The sequence below is a fragment of the Crinia signifera genome, chromosome 11, assembly GCF_055691185.1.
Source record: "Crinia signifera chromosome 11, ASM5569118v1, whole genome shotgun sequence".
NCBI classification, from domain to species: domain Eukaryota; kingdom Metazoa; phylum Chordata; class Amphibia; order Anura; family Myobatrachidae; genus Crinia; species Crinia signifera.
In genome coordinates, this window is record NC_139227.1 from 4,450,269 (window position 1) to 4,468,532 (window position 18,264).

At 45.0% G+C, this 18,264-nt stretch overlaps 1 protein-coding gene across 3 annotated transcripts in view; it reads left to right on the forward strand.

Annotated features, from left to right (window-relative positions):
* LPCAT2 (lysophosphatidylcholine acyltransferase 2) overlaps positions 1 to 18,264 on the forward strand; it is a 43,111-nt gene that overhangs the window by 17,508 nt on the left and 7,339 nt on the right. For all 3 annotated transcript variants that reach the window (XM_083165297.1, XM_083165298.1, XM_083165296.1), the window contains 9 exons: positions 1,670 to 1,782; positions 3,082 to 3,142; positions 5,547 to 5,605; positions 7,952 to 7,986; positions 10,390 to 10,444; positions 12,533 to 12,615; positions 13,787 to 13,912; positions 15,743 to 15,896; positions 17,857 to 17,955. In XM_083165297.1, coding sequence (XP_083021423.1) covers positions 1,670 to 1,782; positions 3,082 to 3,142; positions 5,547 to 5,605; positions 7,952 to 7,986; positions 10,390 to 10,444; positions 12,533 to 12,615; positions 13,787 to 13,912; positions 15,743 to 15,896; positions 17,857 to 17,955 — 785 coding nt within the window. The remainder of the gene's footprint in view (positions 1 to 1,669; positions 1,783 to 3,081; positions 3,143 to 5,546; positions 5,606 to 7,951; positions 7,987 to 10,389; positions 10,445 to 12,532; positions 12,616 to 13,786; positions 13,913 to 15,742; positions 15,897 to 17,856; positions 17,956 to 18,264) is intronic.

The window sequence follows — 18,264 nt, forward strand, 5'->3', positions numbered from 1 at the left end:
GCCTCACCACCGCCAGGCTTCCGATCACCGCGCTGCCACCACCCGGATCCCGAAATGCTGCTCTGATCCTGCAACCCCGCCCCAGCTCCCGCACCAAAGACTGGGTAAGTGGCAATGGTTTTGGGGGGGGGGGGGAATTAATGTTTGTCATGATTAGATTAGATTCACTTTATTGTAATTGCCCAAACACAAGTACAGGGCAACAAAATTTTGTTTTGCTTTCAATCAAGACACAAAATTGAGCAATTGGGTCTCCAAATTTTACTGATATGTTGTAAATATATAGTGGCATACAGTCACGATGAATATCAAACAGGCTGTCAGCAGTTAGAAGTCACGGGGATCCACAGAAAACTGGGTTAGTAAGGAGAAGGTTAGGCACGAACAGCAGTCTTTTTAGCATGTAAGCAGACACGCACATATAATAGATTGGCCGTGTTTATGTGAATAGAGAAGGGTTAGTCGCAGGAGGTAATGTTTCAGCTCCTCTCCCTTAAATGAATTGTGATTCCCACCGATAAGCTGGTTATGATGTAAGAAAGATGGTGGTTATTATATCTAACCCCACTGACGGCGGAATGCGCCGCTTGTTTGTAGACAGTCCTCTCTGTGGGAGGCAGTTGGTAGTTGTCCCGTATAAGGCACACTTTGAGGCGCCGGCAGCAGGTCCTTTACCACGTGCAGTGGGGGAGAAAGAAGCTGGCCGTTCACGTCACTGCTGGCTGGAGTGGAACGTTTGAAAACAGCGAGTAAGCTGACAGCGTCAAGAGTGAGTGGAGACCCAACGCAAGGATTTCTGATGACGTCAATGCCTTTCGTTTCCCCAATGGCCTGGAAACTTTCTCAAGACGTAGTTTTAGTTTTTGTCCTATTGTTATGTGATTGTGTTTTTATATCTAGAAAGAAGTAGATCTCAAACTATAAAATGTATACTGTATTCAAACAGTGTGTCCGTTTTTTCATTTTGTTCAAACAGAATTATTCAGAGTTTTATCCTATTATATTATACCCAGCAGCGCAACGCACACCATTGTGTTTCTTTTTGTGTCTTCATTCTATATTTTGAGTATAGGCGTACTCACAGGTGATGCATGCAGCAGTGAGTAGTTAGATATTGCACTTTACCAACAAACATTTTCATATTTTTATTGAAGCGCCAGTTTTTTTGCGATCTGGAAAGGGTTTTTTTTAAACCTAGTTTCCAGCCAGCAATTTTTTTCTTTTGTACCACAGAATTGAACAATACAGTATTATTATACAATAAAAAGAAAAAAAATATATTGACTAACTCAATACCGGGATTAGGTATTTTTCAATCTCGGCTCACGGGATTAGCATCCCTTGTTGCTAAAAGACATTCTCTATTATCCCAAAAAACATGTAAATAATACGGTTGTGTGGGAACGTTAGTGCAAGTGAATAACAGCCCATTAGTGTTAGAATTATGATAAGCACTTTTGAGATTTTAGAATTATTATTTTTTTTTACCTTAGTTGTCTCACTTCAAGTAGTAATTTTTCTTTTTTTTTATGTTGTATAATGCCTTATATTATACATAAACACAGTAATATATAACTATTTGTTCATAGCGCCACCTATCTTTTTTACAATTAAACTTTATATTTATTTGCTTAAAAATGACATTAATTGTAGTATTTTTGCATTGCAGGCATTCTACGTGTTCTTCAGCCTGTACTGGTATCACGGGTAGATCCTGATTCTCGGCGGAACACTATAAATGAGATCACTAAACGAACCAAATCAGGAGGAGAATGGCCACAGGTTTGGAATGTTAACTTGAGAACTTAGCCAGATACATCGATGACTTACCTTTGTGTTTGGTTTATCACTGTTTGAAGCTTTGATATTGTTACACATTCCCAACAATCCTCCTCCTAGTCTTCTGTGTACTAGAGCTTCACCTATAGTAGCCACATTTCCCAGGTAGATTAGGTCCACCTAGTACTCAGATGCCCCAGGTCTTAATGTGGACAAGAAGACTATTGGAGGCTGAACAAGTGCAAGGATAGTTATGCTGGAGTAGACACACACACACAAGACACACACACACACACACACACGACCAGGATCAGACAACCCTGGACTGGCAGGTACTGGTGAATGACGGGTATGAACCAGATTTTAAAACACCATCGTTTTTTTTAATCAAATATAAAACATATTGGGGCGAAAAATGATAAAATAGAGAGTGATAAACCACCAACAATCAGTTCCTACCTGTAATTTTTAAAACACAGCCTGTGACATGTCAGTTAGGAGGTGATTGGCTGTTGGTTTATCAATTTTCAAGCTTAGTACATCTGGTCCATAATATCAAATATCGACTTATATTTAATGTCAGTATTTCTTATTATTTTTAGAAATTATTTCTAGAAATAGCAGTGCCAGCTACACATGCTATGCCCCCCAGCAGTGCCGGATAGACATGCTATGCCCCCCAGCAGTGCCGGATAGACATGCTATGCCCCCCCAGCAGTTACAGATAGACATGCTATGCCCCCAGCAGTTACAGATAGACATGCTATGCCCCCCAGCAGTGCCAGCTACACCTGATATGCCCCCACAGTACCTGTGCCGGCAACAAGGAAGGGGGGGGGGTTCGGTAAAGCTAAACTACTCAGTGCGCGCTGTGCGGTGCTGGCGTCAGACAGCACACACAGAGCAGTTTAGTAGGCCTGCTCCAATATGGGAGCACCAGCGTACAGCGCTCATTAAGGGTGGCGCCCTGCGTGACCGCTCAATTCGACCATGCCTGGAGCTGGCCCTGGCTGCTGGTCTGTCAGGCGGGTGGCAGCACCCCTAGCAACTGGTAGTACCGATTTGAAAAAAAACGGTCTATAATGTCGGAAGCCGGCACAAAAACATCCGTGATTAACACTGTCTGGAATGTGCTGACAGCCGGAATCCGGATTGAACCCCTTTGTCTTTATTTGTTTGCTTTGGTTCTCTTTATCTACTTTTAGAATTTATGTGAAAATCTGAGGTAGTTTTAGGCCAAATTTTCGCAGACATATAGACATTCTTAGTTTTTGCTAAAATGTATTTTATTTGTAATTGTAGGTTTTCATTTTTCCTGAAGGAACCTGTACAAATCGATCCTGTTTAATCTCATTTAAGCAAGGTAAGGTTTTATAACCATATCAATGTCACATTTACCTTATCTGAATGACTTTCATTTTAACAAATCAACATTGTGGATTCAAAAAAACTTCAACACAAAAAGCAATGATTGTTTTAGTTCCAAATCTCTTGTGACCTCTCTTGAACTGTAAACTAGAAATGTAAATGATAGCTGGATATTTTTGGCTTCCTGACAAGACCTTATGTGAATAGATATTGTGAACAGGAAAGTTTATACACAAAACTCTGAGCAATGTTTACTCCCCAGCCATATTGTGTGACTACTGTGGAACCGCATGTTCTGAATGGAACAGGTAGGCGTAGCCAATGACAGGAATTTTGGGGAAATAATAAAAAAAAAACAGACCATAAATATTCATGTATTCACCCTGGGCTGCCATGGCATGAGATTTGTGTATTTTGGCGATTTATTAGTAAAAAAAATGGTGACATCGCATTTTTTCTTAAAATCGCATATTTAATAGGATGCGCTAAGGGCCGGATATCGCATATTCTGTGCAATAAATCATGCGTACTGAAAGTGTTGAAAAAAATCGCACTTTTATCGCATCCAGATGTTTTCGTACAGAAAAGTATATAAATAGCTTATTTCATGGGATGCGTTTTCGGAAATCGCACTTAAGGTGTCTAATAATCGCACTTTTTTCAGACCAGGTTCTGTTGGGCGATTTGGCCCAGAACTCACTTTGATCAAGTGCACAAATGATTAATTTCAACACAGGTGGCTTCAATTTCACTCAGAAACACCCCTACATATACCCAGTGGCGTAACTAAGTTTTGGGCGCCCCCCCCGCCGTTAGGGGGGGCACCCCCCCCGCCGCCGCCCCTCAGCCCCAATCCCCCGCCGCCCATGCAAACCCCCCCCCCCCCAATCCCCTGCAGCCTTACCTATCGCGCTGGTCCCGGCGGCTCCGTTCTTCTTCTGCTGAGGACCACCACAAAATGGCCGCCCCCATACAGCAGACCGTTTCAGAGAACTGTGTGCTATATGGGGGCGGCCATTTTGTGGTGGTCCTCAGCAGAAGAACGGAGCCGCCGGGACCAGCGAGATAGGTAAGTCTGCGGGGGATTGGGGGGGAGGGGGGTGTAACTATAGCAACGCAGCCCCCGGCGCCCCCACATGCACAGCGCCCCCCCCCCCGCGGTGGCGGGGGCTGCGGTGCTATAGTTACGCCGCTGCATATACCCCAACATTATTAAGGACACCTGTGAGGGTCTGAGACATGGAGATTTTGCAGAGTGGTTTGTAGTTGCAGATTTGTGATGTGGCCCATTTGGAGGAGCTGCGCAGGAGGGAGGAAGCTGCACACCAGATCAAGGTACCCCCCCGACTACTGCGTACCCCACGTATGTATCATGCTGCGTTACTATTTGGCCACAGGCTCCACTCAGTCTGTGACCTCATGGTCCTTGGGGATATCACAAGCCACTTTCTCTAGGCATTTTACTCAAGGGTTACTTGCTTTAAAGAAGTTGTGGCACTACATTGCACTTTTCAGCCTCAAAAGCGCATCCCATTAAATAAAATATTAAAAAATTAAATATTATTACTAAAAAATGCGATTTCAGAAAGTGCGAAGAGCGGCGGTGTGGAGCGAGATAAAAAAATGCGCTTTTATCTCATCCCATAGAATGTCACCCCTTGTTTCTTAGAGCATCTTAAGGACTGAGGGAAAGATTTATTAAGCTTGGAGAAGTGATAAAGTGGCTGGAAACACCGGTCTAGAGGTTGCGACGTATAGTGTGGTATAATTGGTGCACACATCATCCTAATGGTGCTTATACACACATGCGATCAGATGCAATGTCCCACCCATCCTATCTCATCTTATGGTGCCCAAGTGCTTTTTTCCAACACCTAATGTCGTATGCCACCAGCAATGCCACATAGAGGGCTGGCAGCGTGCTGGTGTGCGGCGGTGGTCAGCGGGGGCAGAAGAATTTTAAAAAACATTCAAAAGACTGGGCAGCCCTCTGATTGGCTGAAAGAGATTGGCTGCCCAGTCTTTTGAAAGTTTTTTTTCAAATTCTGCCACACACCAGCCCTCCTGCACAGTGCTCCACTACGCCTGCCGCCATCTCCCTGAATCCGCTGTCAGTGCTCCTTCTGCCTGCCGCTGATCACATTGCGAGTGATCGCATGTGGTTAAAAACAGCACATCATATCTACCAACGCGACATTCGACCGGTGGGCCCACGCATCGCGTCGGGTGACACAATCCTTCAAATTATCGCACAGATGCGGTCAAAATCGAAGGATTGTATGCAATATCACCCTAGGGTATGGGCACCATTACCTCAGGCACTGTAATTACAATCAATTCTTTTATTTTTTTGTTTTTTTTATAGTCACAGTGACTAAATCACTTTTCAATTTTTTTAGGTGCATTTCTGTCTGCAGCCTCAGTTCAACCTGTGATTCTCCGATACCCTAATACTCTGGTATGTTTTAAGCAATGTTTTAATATAATTACTCATTCTTGTATATTTGAACGAAAAATGTAGTTTTCAATTTATTGCAAATTGATTTTAGTACATTAGTTGGGCCTATAATTTGTTCTGCTGAGACGGCCCTTTCTGTTCCATAATTGTCTGGAGCTACAGAAGTAGCCACGCTTATCATTGTGGCGATTTGGCTCCTTGATTTTGTATTGTGCGCCTTAATCGCACCCGCGGCACAGGAATAGCCACACTACAACATCGCCGCTCAATGCATTTCTATGAGGAGAATTAGTAGAACGCACATTGCAGATCACACCAATCGCCACAGAAGTAGCATGTGGCAATTCTTACAGCAACGATGAGCGGGGCAGTATCTGTATCCAGTTACACAGCCTTTACCCCATGCGGTAAATCTTGGATAAGATCACAGTAATGCTATGAACACACTAGAACGATCATGATCGGGAGACGACCATACGAAGGTCACACGATCTGCTGGCGCACACGATCTGATTCGATTCCGATTTGTACCCAGTTGAAGGGGTCGTCTTAAAATCCGGACTGCAGGAGGTAACCTCTTCAAAACCACCAAATGACCAACGCATCGGATCGGAATTGGATCTAAGACATGCCAAAACATGCCCATTTTACATACAATCGGTTGAGGTTGTATCGAAATTGGGGGAATTGAGACCAAATCGTTCTTCTGTGTACCCAGCATTACTCACTGATTCAGTGTAAATGGGCTAATTCCCAAAGGATCTGCAACCTGTTGTGCAAAGTACCGTTGTTCAGTACCGCGCATGCACAGGACCCATTCTGCACATGTGTGAGCGGGTTCTGACGTACAGTATGCAGTACGGCATCAAACTGACATTGATTGACAGTCTGATGGGGTTGGGAGATGGCAACATTGTTCTTTATTTGTAAAAACGGAGGCGTGTTGCTGCTGTTTAGGCGAAGGGAAGTGCCCAGGATAGTTGTTCTTGAGCTGAGACTGGGGCCACTTATGAAGATCTGTGATGGGTGGATTGCTCAACCCCATGGGTACTGCATGCGGTACTCTTTACCTAGAATGGCGACCAAAAATCGCATGCGATGAGACCGACGCGATTACCGCGATTTTACATAGGGAACAATGTTAAATGGCCCAATTGACCCGATTTTTACATAGGGAACAATGTTAAATGACCACAGAGCCCAAAAAGCCACCCTCAAGTGTGAAATGGCCCCCCCAATTGTTAACGCCACCCCACGATCAACGTCAACCCGAAGCGTGGCGAGCGCAGCGGTATGCGTCCTCCGACCTTTTCATACCCCCACTATCCACGTCGGTGTGGAGTTAAGAATAGAAAGTGTGGCGAGCGCAGCGAGCCACCTAGCCCGAAGCGTGGCGAGCGTAGCGAGGGGACGCGGATACCTGTGGAGCCCGCGAGGGGACGCGGATACCTGTGAAGGTATCCGCGTCCCCTCGCAGGGCTTGCTGCGCTCGCCACGCTTCGGGCTCGGTGGCTCGCTGCGCTCGCCACACTTTCTGTTCTCAACTTCACGCCACCGTGGATAGTGGGGGTATGAAAAGGTCGGAGGACGCGTACCGCCGCCCCTCGCGGGCTCGCTGCGCTCGCCACGCTTCGGGTTGACGTTGATCGTGGGGTGTCGTTAACAATTGGGGGGGCCATTTCACACTTGAGGGTGGCTATTTGGGCTCTGTGGGCCATTTAACATTGTTCCCTATGTAAAATCGGGTCAATTGGGCCATTTAACATTGTTCCCTATGTAAAATCGCGGTAATCGCATCGGTCGCATCGCATGCGATTTTTTTGGTCGCATGCGATGCGACCGACGCGATTTTTTACCTTGTGATGCCCAAGATCCAAATCTTGGGCGCCGTTCTAGGTAAAGAGTACCCTGCATGCTACCATATCATATATCATTGGTCCGATACTGCGTCCTAAAAAGTAGCGAAGACCACCATTGCAGCAGGAGGCATCTACTTGTAATGCCTCCTGCTGCATTTACATAAACAGATGTTGCTGCTGCAATAACAATAGCTACAGTGCTCCAACCACATCTGGACTAGCGCCAAACTGCTAAATCAATGGGTTTCCATGCTCTATAAACCCCAGAGGGTGCTTCTTATTACAGACTAAAGCTACAAGGATAAGTGTGCCACTGTGTATTGAACTGGTATGTGCAGATAATGAGCTACAGGGATTCCCCCCATGTATGTGTTCAGATGGGATCCTAGTTTGGTGGGATGTCTGGAATTATTCTTCCCTTGTAGTTATAGAAAATTAATCTGTGTATTCAGTTCTCATCATCTCTTATATTATATATATTTTATAGGACACCGTCACTTGGACATGGCAAGGATACACAGCGTAAGTTTTGTTGTCTAAAAAATAACCTCAGAATTTTTATTATTATGTAGATATATCTGTGGATAGGAATATAAGTGCTGTAGATGGATTGTTTATTTTACTATTCTCTCACAAATTTGCTGTTGTTACTAGCATTGTAATATAATTTAGGTGTTTATAAGGCATCACAAATTTCACTGTCACTAGAGCGGGTCCGGATCTCCGGGATCCGACAGATCCGAGTCAGGATCCGAGTCTGTTTGGGAGTTCCCGCCTGAATTCCGGACCGAAAACTAGGCAAAACGTCATCATCGCGCTGTCGGATTCTCGCGGGACCGGGATATTATAAAAGACACAGGCGCGCCCCGCCATCTTCACTCCAATCTAGGAGAGGGAAGAGGGTGGGAAAATCAGTGCCCCATGCCCTGTGTTGTAGTGATTTATGTAGGCCTGAGCCCTGTGTTGTGTGATTTAACTAACTAGGTGCTGCAGTGCTCACACGCAGAGGCTGCAGTGCTGCTGAGTGTACACACTGTGTACAGGGGCTGCAGTGTCCATAATACAAGGGTCTGTGTCCAGTGTGTCAGGGTCTGTGTCCACTGTCCAGGGGCTGTCCTGTGCCCTGTGGCCCGTGCCCTGTGTTGTGATTTATTTAGCCCTGAGCCCTGTGTTGTGTGATTTAACTAACTCGGTGCTGCAGTGCTCACACGCAGGGGCTGCAGTGCTGCAGAGTGTACACTGTGTACAGGGGCTGCAGTGTCCATAATACAAGGGGCTGTGTCCAGTGTGTCAGGGGCTGTGTCCATTGTCCAGGGGCTGTGTCCAGGGTGATGGGCTGTATCCATTGTCCAGTGTGACGGCCTATATCCATTGTCCAGTGTGACGGCCTATATCCATTGTCCAGTGTGACGACCTATATCCATTGTCCAGTGTGATGGCATATATCCAGTGTTCAGTGTGACGACATATATCCTGTGTCCAGTGTGACAGCCTATATCCATTGTCCAGTGTGACGACATATATCCAGTATTACTGCCTCACATCACTGAGGTCATGCGTTCTATCCCCACCATGTGTTATATATACGGGGCAGCACGGACGGTGTAATGGTTAGCATTACTGCCTCACAGCACTGAAGTCATGGGTTCTATCCCCACCATGTGTTATATATACTGGGCAGTACGGACGGTGTAATGGTTAGTATTACTGCCTCACAGCACTGAGGTCATGGGTTCTATCCCCACCATGTGTTATATATATATACGGGGCAGTACGGATGGTGTAATGGTTAGCATTACTGCCTCACAGCACTGAGGTCATGGGTTCTATTCCCACCATGTGTTATATATAAAGGGGCAGTACGGATGGTGTAATGGTTACATTACTGCCTCACAGCGCTGAGGTCATGGGTCCTATCCCCACCATGTGTTATATATACGGGGCAGTATGGACGGCGTAATGGTTAGCATTACTGCCTCACAGCGCTGAGGTCATGGGTTCTATCCCCACCATGTGTTATATATACGGGCAGTACGGATGGTGTAATGGTTACATTACTGCCTCACAGCGCTGAGGTCATGGGTCCTATCCCCACCATGTGTTATATATACGGGGCAGTATAGATGGTGTAATGGTTAGCATTACTGCCTCACAGCTCTGAGGTCATGGGTTCTATTCCCACCATGTGTTATATATACAGGGCAGTACGGATGGTGTAATGGTTATAGCATTACTGCCTCACAGCGCTGAGGTCATGGGTTCTATTCCCACCATGTGTTATATATACGGGGCAGCACGAACGGTGTAATGGTTACATTACTGCCTCACAGCACTGAGGTCATGGGTTCTATACCCACCATGTGTTATATATACGGGCAGTACGGATGGTGTAATGGTTACATTACTGCCTCACAGCACTGAGGTCATGGGTTCTATTCCCACCATGTGTTATATATACAGGGCAGTACGGATGTTGTAATGGTTATAGCATTACTGCCTCACAGCACTGAGGTCATGGGTTCAATTCCCACCATGGCCCTAAGATTGAGTGGGTTTACTCTCGGTACTTTGGTTTCCTTCCACATTCCAAAAATATACAGATAGGTTTATTAGCTTCCGACAAAAAAATTAACCCTAGAATGTCTGTGCGTGTACATGTGGTAGGGAATATAGATTGTAAGCTCCACTGGGGCAGGGACTGATGTGAATGTTTAAATATTCTCTGTAAAGCGCAGCGCAATATGTGTGCGCTATATAAGAAACTTAATAAATAAATAATAAATGAATGTAGCGACTGAAGAAATTCTTCCAAAATTGTACTCTACAAGTCGTTTTAGTAATGTGATGACATATTTTTTTTTCAATAAAATAATAGTTTATTTACCTACAGAATTTGAAAAATGTTTTTTTTTTTGTCATCTTTAGTGCAAAACTCCTATTTCTGACCGTGTGTCAGGTCTGCACCAATGTGGAAGTAGAGGTAAGGAATTAGTACCATTAGTCTTCTCATGGCCTAATTCATGGTTCCACTAATCCAATGTTGTCGCAGTTAAGAGATTATTGGTGGTTAGCGCCTGTGTCACTGCTGGAATGTGAATATGTGGCAATTATCTGCGATTACAGCAGGGGCTGGCTGGCAACTTTTAGCCTGGGGGGCCAGTCCAGAGCACTGGCCCATAAGTAACAGCGCATCGTTAAATTTAGGTTTTGCGGTTTAAAAATATGTATAAATAAAAATAAACAATAACAGGACAACAGAGGCTGCTCCCCCTGTATAATATCAGGATACCACAGGCTACTCCCTGTCTTATAATAATAACAGGACAACAGAGGCTGCTCCCCCTGTATAATATCAGGACACCACAGGCTACTCCCCGTCTTATAATAATAACAACAGGACAACACAGGCTGCTCCCCTGTATAATAATAGTACCCCCACAGGCTGCTCCTCCTGTATAATAATGGGACCCCCACAGGCTGCTACTCCTGTATAATAAAAGTACACCACAGGCTGCTCCCCCTGTATAATAGGACACAACAGGCTGCTCCCCCTGTCTTATAATCATAACAGGACCCCACAGGCTTCTACCCCTGTATAATAACAGGACCCCACAGGCTGCTCCCGCTATATAATAACAGGACCCCACAGGCTGCTCCCCCTGTATAATAATAACGGGACCCCCACAGGCTGCTCCCCCTGTATAATAATAATGGGACCCCCACAGGCTGCTCCCCCTGTATAATAATAATGGGACCCCCACAGGCTGCTCCCCCTGTATAATAATAACGGGACCCCCACAGGCTGCTCCCCCTGTATAATAACGGGACCCCCACAGGCTGCTCCCCCTGTATAATAATAACGGGACCCCCACAGGCTGCTCCCCCTGTATAATAACTGGACCCCCACAGGCTGCTCCCCTGTATAATAAAATTACATCACAGGCTGCTCCCCCTTTATAATAACAGGACACAACAGGCTGATCCCCCTGTATAACATGACCCCACAGGCTGCTCCCCCTGTATTATTATAATGATAATAATAATAATAATAACAACAATAACGGGACCCCCACAGGCTGCTCCCCCTGTATATAAAGGAACCCCCACAGGCTGCTCCCCCTGTATAAAAATAACGGGACCCCCACAGACTGCTCCCCCTGTATAATAATAACAGGGCCCCCACAGGCTGCTCCCCCTGTGTAATAATAACAGGACCCCCACAGGCTGCTCCCCCTGTATAATAAAAGGACACAACAGGCTGCTCCCCCTGTATAACATGACCCCACAGGCTGCTCCCCCTGTATTATATTATTAATAATAATAATAACAACAGGACCCCCACAGGCTGCTCCCCTTGTATAATAATAATAATGGGACCCCCCACAGGCTGCTCCCCCTGTAAATTAATAATGGGACCCCCACAGGCTGCTCCCACTTATAATATTAACTGGACCCCCACAGGCTGCTCCCCCTTAAAATAATAACTGGACCCCCACAGGCTGCTCCCGCCTGTATAATAACTGAACCTTACAGGCTGCTCAGCCTGTACAGTCCCACTCCCTCTTACCTTGATGCCAGACAGTGAGGCATGCTGCAGCATAGGGAAGAAAGTGTAACGCACAGGCAGGAAGTAGGTGGAACATACAGAGTCTCTGTAGTGGCCTCCTGCACTAGACATGTCCTCAGTGCAGGAGGCCGGCGGCCATGTTTATGGAGACCACTCGGAAACTGGTCAGTCTGGCTGCAGCAGCAGCCTCAGAACAATGGCGGCCCGCACGCAAAACGATTCAGCGGCCCGGGGGGCACATGGCACCCTGTCCCCCAGCCCAGCCCGCCCCTGGATTACAGTCTCCGGAATGTTCCACTGACAGTGAGCAGACGTTTAGTAGGAGGTAGCAGTATACAAATCCTAGCAGATGTTACATTACGATATATTTTAACACATCTGAGCCAAAATTTGCATCTGTCAGGTTTGTGGAGCCTACTGTATATAGAATAAAATACAATGTGTCTCATTGTGCTATCTAGAACATGGAACTTCATTTACATATTTTTGTTTTCCCTCTAGTTTCTCCCTGTTTATGTTCCTTCTGATGCCGAGAAGAGAGATTATTTCCTTTATGCAAACAATGTTCGGAATATCATGGCACAGTATGTACCAGTAATAACATTGCCCATTGACAAAGTTCATTTCTAAATGTATTAGACAGAAGGTAAATGATGTTTATCTGTATTATCGGCGAGGAGCAATTGCCTACAGTTGCACATATATGTGCCTAGTCCCCCATCAGTTTGGCCTGTTTTCTTCAGATTCAGATGGATCTGACAGACCGATCTGACAAAAAAAGTCAAAATCTGAGCTCCCTCAGATCAGATGTGCGGCTGAGTCTCAGATCCATCTGACGAAAAAAATCCTTGGTGACGCACCAAAGATCCATCTGATTTGAAGCAGTCAGGCGTCTATCATAGGTCTGACCAGATGTATCTGACATGGATTGAGAGAAAAGGGTACGTGTGTATTTTCACGGCGCCAATATATATCGGCCGATAGAGTGTCAGATCAGATGTCTGGGAGAGTTCAATGTAAATCGGAAGAGATTTGTAGCTTCAGATATTAAACCGAAAACTGATCCTGCTGAGCTGCTCTCTTTTAGGTTTGACCACGATTGGAGTGTCACACCGTATCCTCTTCCGTATCATACAGGATCCAGGCGGCTGACACAGTATGTCTAGTTAAACAGTCAATAGGTTGACACCAAACATTAGACACACACTAGTTAGACATTGGCAAACGTTTGACATTCATGCATTAGTTCAACAGTGACAAAAGTTGGATACATGTAAAATGTTGACATATAAAGTGTTGGCACATGTTCGGTCTTTTCATGCTTTACCATCCAAAAGCGAGCCATACGAGCGTGTGGGCTACTGGGGATCCATGTGTGCAGCTCAGGTGCCGATGTTGACACGAAAATACCCATGAAAAAATACCTGCTTTTTCATGTGTCATCAATTTCCATGTCAACATTTTACTTTTTATCACTGTCAAACATTTCTAATGTTTGTCAATCTCTCTCTAATGCCATTTCTACTTCTGGTGTTGACCTGTTGATTGTGGAAGTAGACCTTGTCTGTATACCGCACCCATAGCACAGTGATTGGCGTGAGTAATGGGAGCATTGGACTGGCAATGACCCTATTAAACCAAAATCCTGGGTCCAGAGCTTCAGTCATTGTCATAGTTTTCATGTATTTTTGAGTGTTACATATTCTCCATTGTATTGTTTTTCATACCATTCATTCATTCATCGATGTTTTGCAGGGCTCTCGGAGTCCCAGTCACTGATCATACATATGAAGACTGCAGACTAATGCTTACGGCCAGAGAACTGACCTTGCCCATGGAGGCCGGACTTGTGGAGTTCACAAAGATCAGCAGGAAGTTAAAGTGAGATACTTCTATCATACTCGGTCCTTCCTTGTTCATTTCTGACACCAATCAAATTTATATCCTAATTGTCATTCCAATGTAAATCAGCAAGTGCCCAGAAAGTGAGGAATAACGACATTGAGCCAGAGGGGTCCATCCTGTTAGTCCTGAAGGGTGCGAATTGCCGTTCGCATGCTGTTTTATTGCTGAAATCGGCACCTGAATTAAGCCGAACCCGCACCCTTCGCAGGACAGCATTCGCTTAAAACTGCTTGCCAGGGCAAACTAGAACTCTTTGGGGTCGGTGGGGGTTAGTGATGACTGCGCATGCATGGACCCACTACCCCCTGGCCTTCAGTATAGACTGCGCTTATTACCTCCAGCAGTAGCGCCCTGCACCGGGTCTCCACACCGGCACTGGGATCTCGATGGCAGATCTCGTGGTCACTGGCAGCGTCAGAGAGGGATAGGATAAGGGCCCGGGGAGGGCAAAGGCTGGACTAGCCAGACCAGCTCCTCCCCAATCATTGGCCAAACCATAGCCGCTGGTGGAGGAAGGTAGAGAGGTGGCATTGGGGGGGAGAAAGGAGAGATCGGACGGCGGCACCGCCGAGGCACTAATAAATTAACTAAAAATTAAAGGGTGCAGGGAATGCCCGCTTAGCCCTCGGGCCCCCCAAAGGCCCAGGCCCCATAGCAGTTGCACCCCCTGCACACTCCATAGTTATGCCACTGATTGCTTGCACCCCTTTACTCCATAAAGTGCGCTCGGTGTCATGATGATTCGCACTTGTGAATCATCTGCCACCTTCGGGACTAATAGGATCGACCCCAAAGGAGTTTTACCCAACCAAGTGCGCTGGCACCAAATGATTGGAATCAATGTATTTTTGTGACTGGGAAACAGCTGCAATCTGATCCTTGTTTATGACCAAAAAAAACCATGGGACAAATTACACGCACACACTGGAGGTGTGTGTGTGTGAAGTTTAGACCGCCATGTGACAGTGCTGCAAGGGAGGGTGTTTGTGATTGTCAGCCATGTTTCTGTTACAGCCCGCGGGTGACTTTGTTAGATCTAAAGAAGACCAATAGCCACTGGTATAAATTTTAGCAATGTCATTACCCAAATATAATATATTCATATTGCAGCAAATGTTCAGTCCAGCATTGCAAAAGTTCAATGTAATTACCTGAAATTAAAGCAGGGGAACACATCATAGCGCAGTCCCGGGCACTGACATAGCCACACATGCATCATTGATGGACTGGGGCAATTTTACAATTTTGTGATGATTGCCATAAATCAGGGGTCCCCAGGACCCCACGCAGTTCACGTTTTCCAGGTCACCCAACAGGTGCATTCATTACTCAGACACATTTTCAAAGATCCACAGGCTGAGCTTATTCTTTCACTCCTGCAGACAACTCCTTTGCTTCCCTACGTCTCAGCCTTATTGTGTACTAGAATTGTGCTGCTGTTACCTTAGCTTTTCAGTTACTATTTAGTTCTGTGTACCCTGTATTGTGCTAATGTGTGCCATCTGTACCGTACTTTGAACCACTGCTAGTGTCTTCGAAATAAAATGTAATACTAATTAGTACGTGCATGAAGCTTAATACACATCCATGACACTCCAATGACCGTCCCACAAGTCAAGCTTCTTATGACTGATCGCTTTAGAAATAAATGTCCTAAGTTTCGTTTTTAATGACTTTAATGCTTATAGTCCGAAAATGTCTTCCTTGCAAACTTTACAATCTTCACATGCAATTGATAGATGCCGCGTTTGTTTACCGTCTATCTAAATATTAATGCTCAACTTTGTGCTCTTGTTTTGTTTTCAGCCTAAAATGGGATAACTTCAAGGATCAGCTCGAGGTTTTCGCTTCCATCGCTGATGTGTCCAAAGGAGGAAGAATTGGACTGGAAGAATTTGCCAGCCACCTTAAGTTGCCAGTTTCTGATGTTTTGAAGGAGCTGTTTGCATTATTTGACAGGGTACATACGTAAAATTGTTAAATAATATTTCCACAACTCTTAATCTTTTGTTTTTATTACTGTTTTTTCCCCCCAATGTCGGCAATTTTTTTCTATGAACCTGCATGACACACTGAAATGCTAGCGATGTGTGGCTTCATAGCCCATCACATGCGGGCAGGTTGGCAACTTATTCTCCAAATAGTGGGGTATTGAATTCTGTACCTTTTGAGTCCAATTTCATCAATCATTTTTGATGACTTTAAAACTGCAAAAAAATAGCAGTTTGTTACATTCTACCCTATATTGGGATGTGTTTGGAACTGGGGATCAGAGGGAAAAGCTGATCTTGACTAGTAGGCAATACCGTAACATAATTCAGCACTACAGTATCTACCATTTATTAACGGTCTGTCCCAGCTAAAAAACTAACCTAACCTCTGCTCGACAGGGCGCATGCTCACTCCTTACTAGTGATGATGCTGGGACTCGTCTGGTGTAGATTAGGCTTTGTTTTTCCATGATTTGATTGGCTCCTCTACATGCCAATCAAGATACTGCCAGTGGGTGGGAGGAGCCGCCCATTCAGCCTGGACGTACAATTGTTTGACGCGGGATAAGTAGGAGGAGAGCTTTGGAATGGGCATTGTTACTCACATGACTTCTCTCTTACATAAGGTGACATCTGCCTATACATGCAATATGTCCTTAGTGCAGGGGAGTGGCAGCTATTTTTTTGTAGACCAGTCAGAGTTGCGGCCATTTTCTTGTGGTTGAAGCTCTGCCCAATTTTCCACAAGGAAGTGTTAGTATGATGGCAGCAATGTTTTAATACGATTAGTAAAAGCGTTCAAGATTTATCGTGTAACATCCAAACACACACACACACACACACACACACACACACACACACACACACACACACACACACACACACACACACACACACTTCTTTCAATTATATTTATGTAGATATTGCAGCAGAAATAAAACGTTGCAGAATTATTAGATTTAATTGTTGATAAAATAAAAAAATCAAATCCAGATGTTTTCCTATTCTAAAGTATACAAATCACCAAAGCATTACCCACTGACCAGTCAGCTATTCAATTCTTCAAGCGCTCCCTCAAAACCCACTTCTTCCGACTAGCCTATCCCTCCTCCTCCTAACCTGTTTTGCTCCTCCTATCCTGCCTACACTACCCCTCCATCCGTTCCTATTTATCCTATTGTTTTTCGTTCGTCCACCCACCTCCTTTTAGTCTGGTAACTCTTATGAGTAGGGTCCTCCTTCCTTACGTACTCACCCTACCTCTTTACCTCACCTGTGCTCCTGCCCTGTTCTTCCCTTCCTCTACTTCATCTTCAGTCTCCTCGACAATTTCAACACCTACTTCAGAACTGATGCTGATTTTAGTTCTACAAGTTATACCCCTATTTATGCTGTATTTTATCAACACACCCTGTACGTTACCTTGTCATTTGTATTTTGTTTGCTATGTATGGCGCTGCGGACACTTTGTGGCGCCTTATAAATAAACTTACTACTACTACTACCAGTCAGCCCTGGCCCCTCGGGCCACCCAAGGCCAGGGCAGAAGTCCAGGGCTATCCCCAGCACTCCTGGGTGGACGGTGCCGCGTTGATACTCTTTGCATAAAAATAAGAATAAAAATATAATTGGGTTCTGCTGTGGAACAATAAGTCCCAGCAAGCCTACCCCGCATGTAGATACTTGGAGAACCCCTTTTGCAATTTGGTGCAATTTTTTATGTTACGAAAAAATCGCACCCTATTACATTTGGCCCCAAGTCTCCATTTGTCTGTTACCACTTCTGAGGCCATATCCACCCTAATAGTGGACAGTTTGACAAGATTACATAATGTGGACCATAATGTATTATATAATGTGGACCGATCTGACATATTGTATCGGTATCTTGCATTTTGTCTTTAACATTGTTTTCTCCTTTTCTTTTAGAACAAAGATGGCACTATAGATTTCCGTGAATATGTCATTGGCATATCTATACTTTGCCATCCGGCCAATTCTGAAGAGACTATTCAAATGGCATTTAAAGTAAGTATTCTATTTTGTGTAAAACATTTATCAACAGCTTTACAACAATGTGTAAAGCTGGACGTACACGTACACAGTATACAATTTGGGCCCCTTTCACTAAAGAAATCGGCTGAAAAGTGCCTAAATCGTATATGTGCCTAACCTCCAATTCTGTTGTGATGTGCGGTCCCGTACGCATTGGATCGGATCCGGATATTGCAAGTACTGCACGTTAGGTTTTTTGGATCCTACAGGATCCAGCAACACTTGCTGGGGGTTGCATATGATACATTCTATGCAGTAGCGCACGCAGGGGGGGTTTCTGAG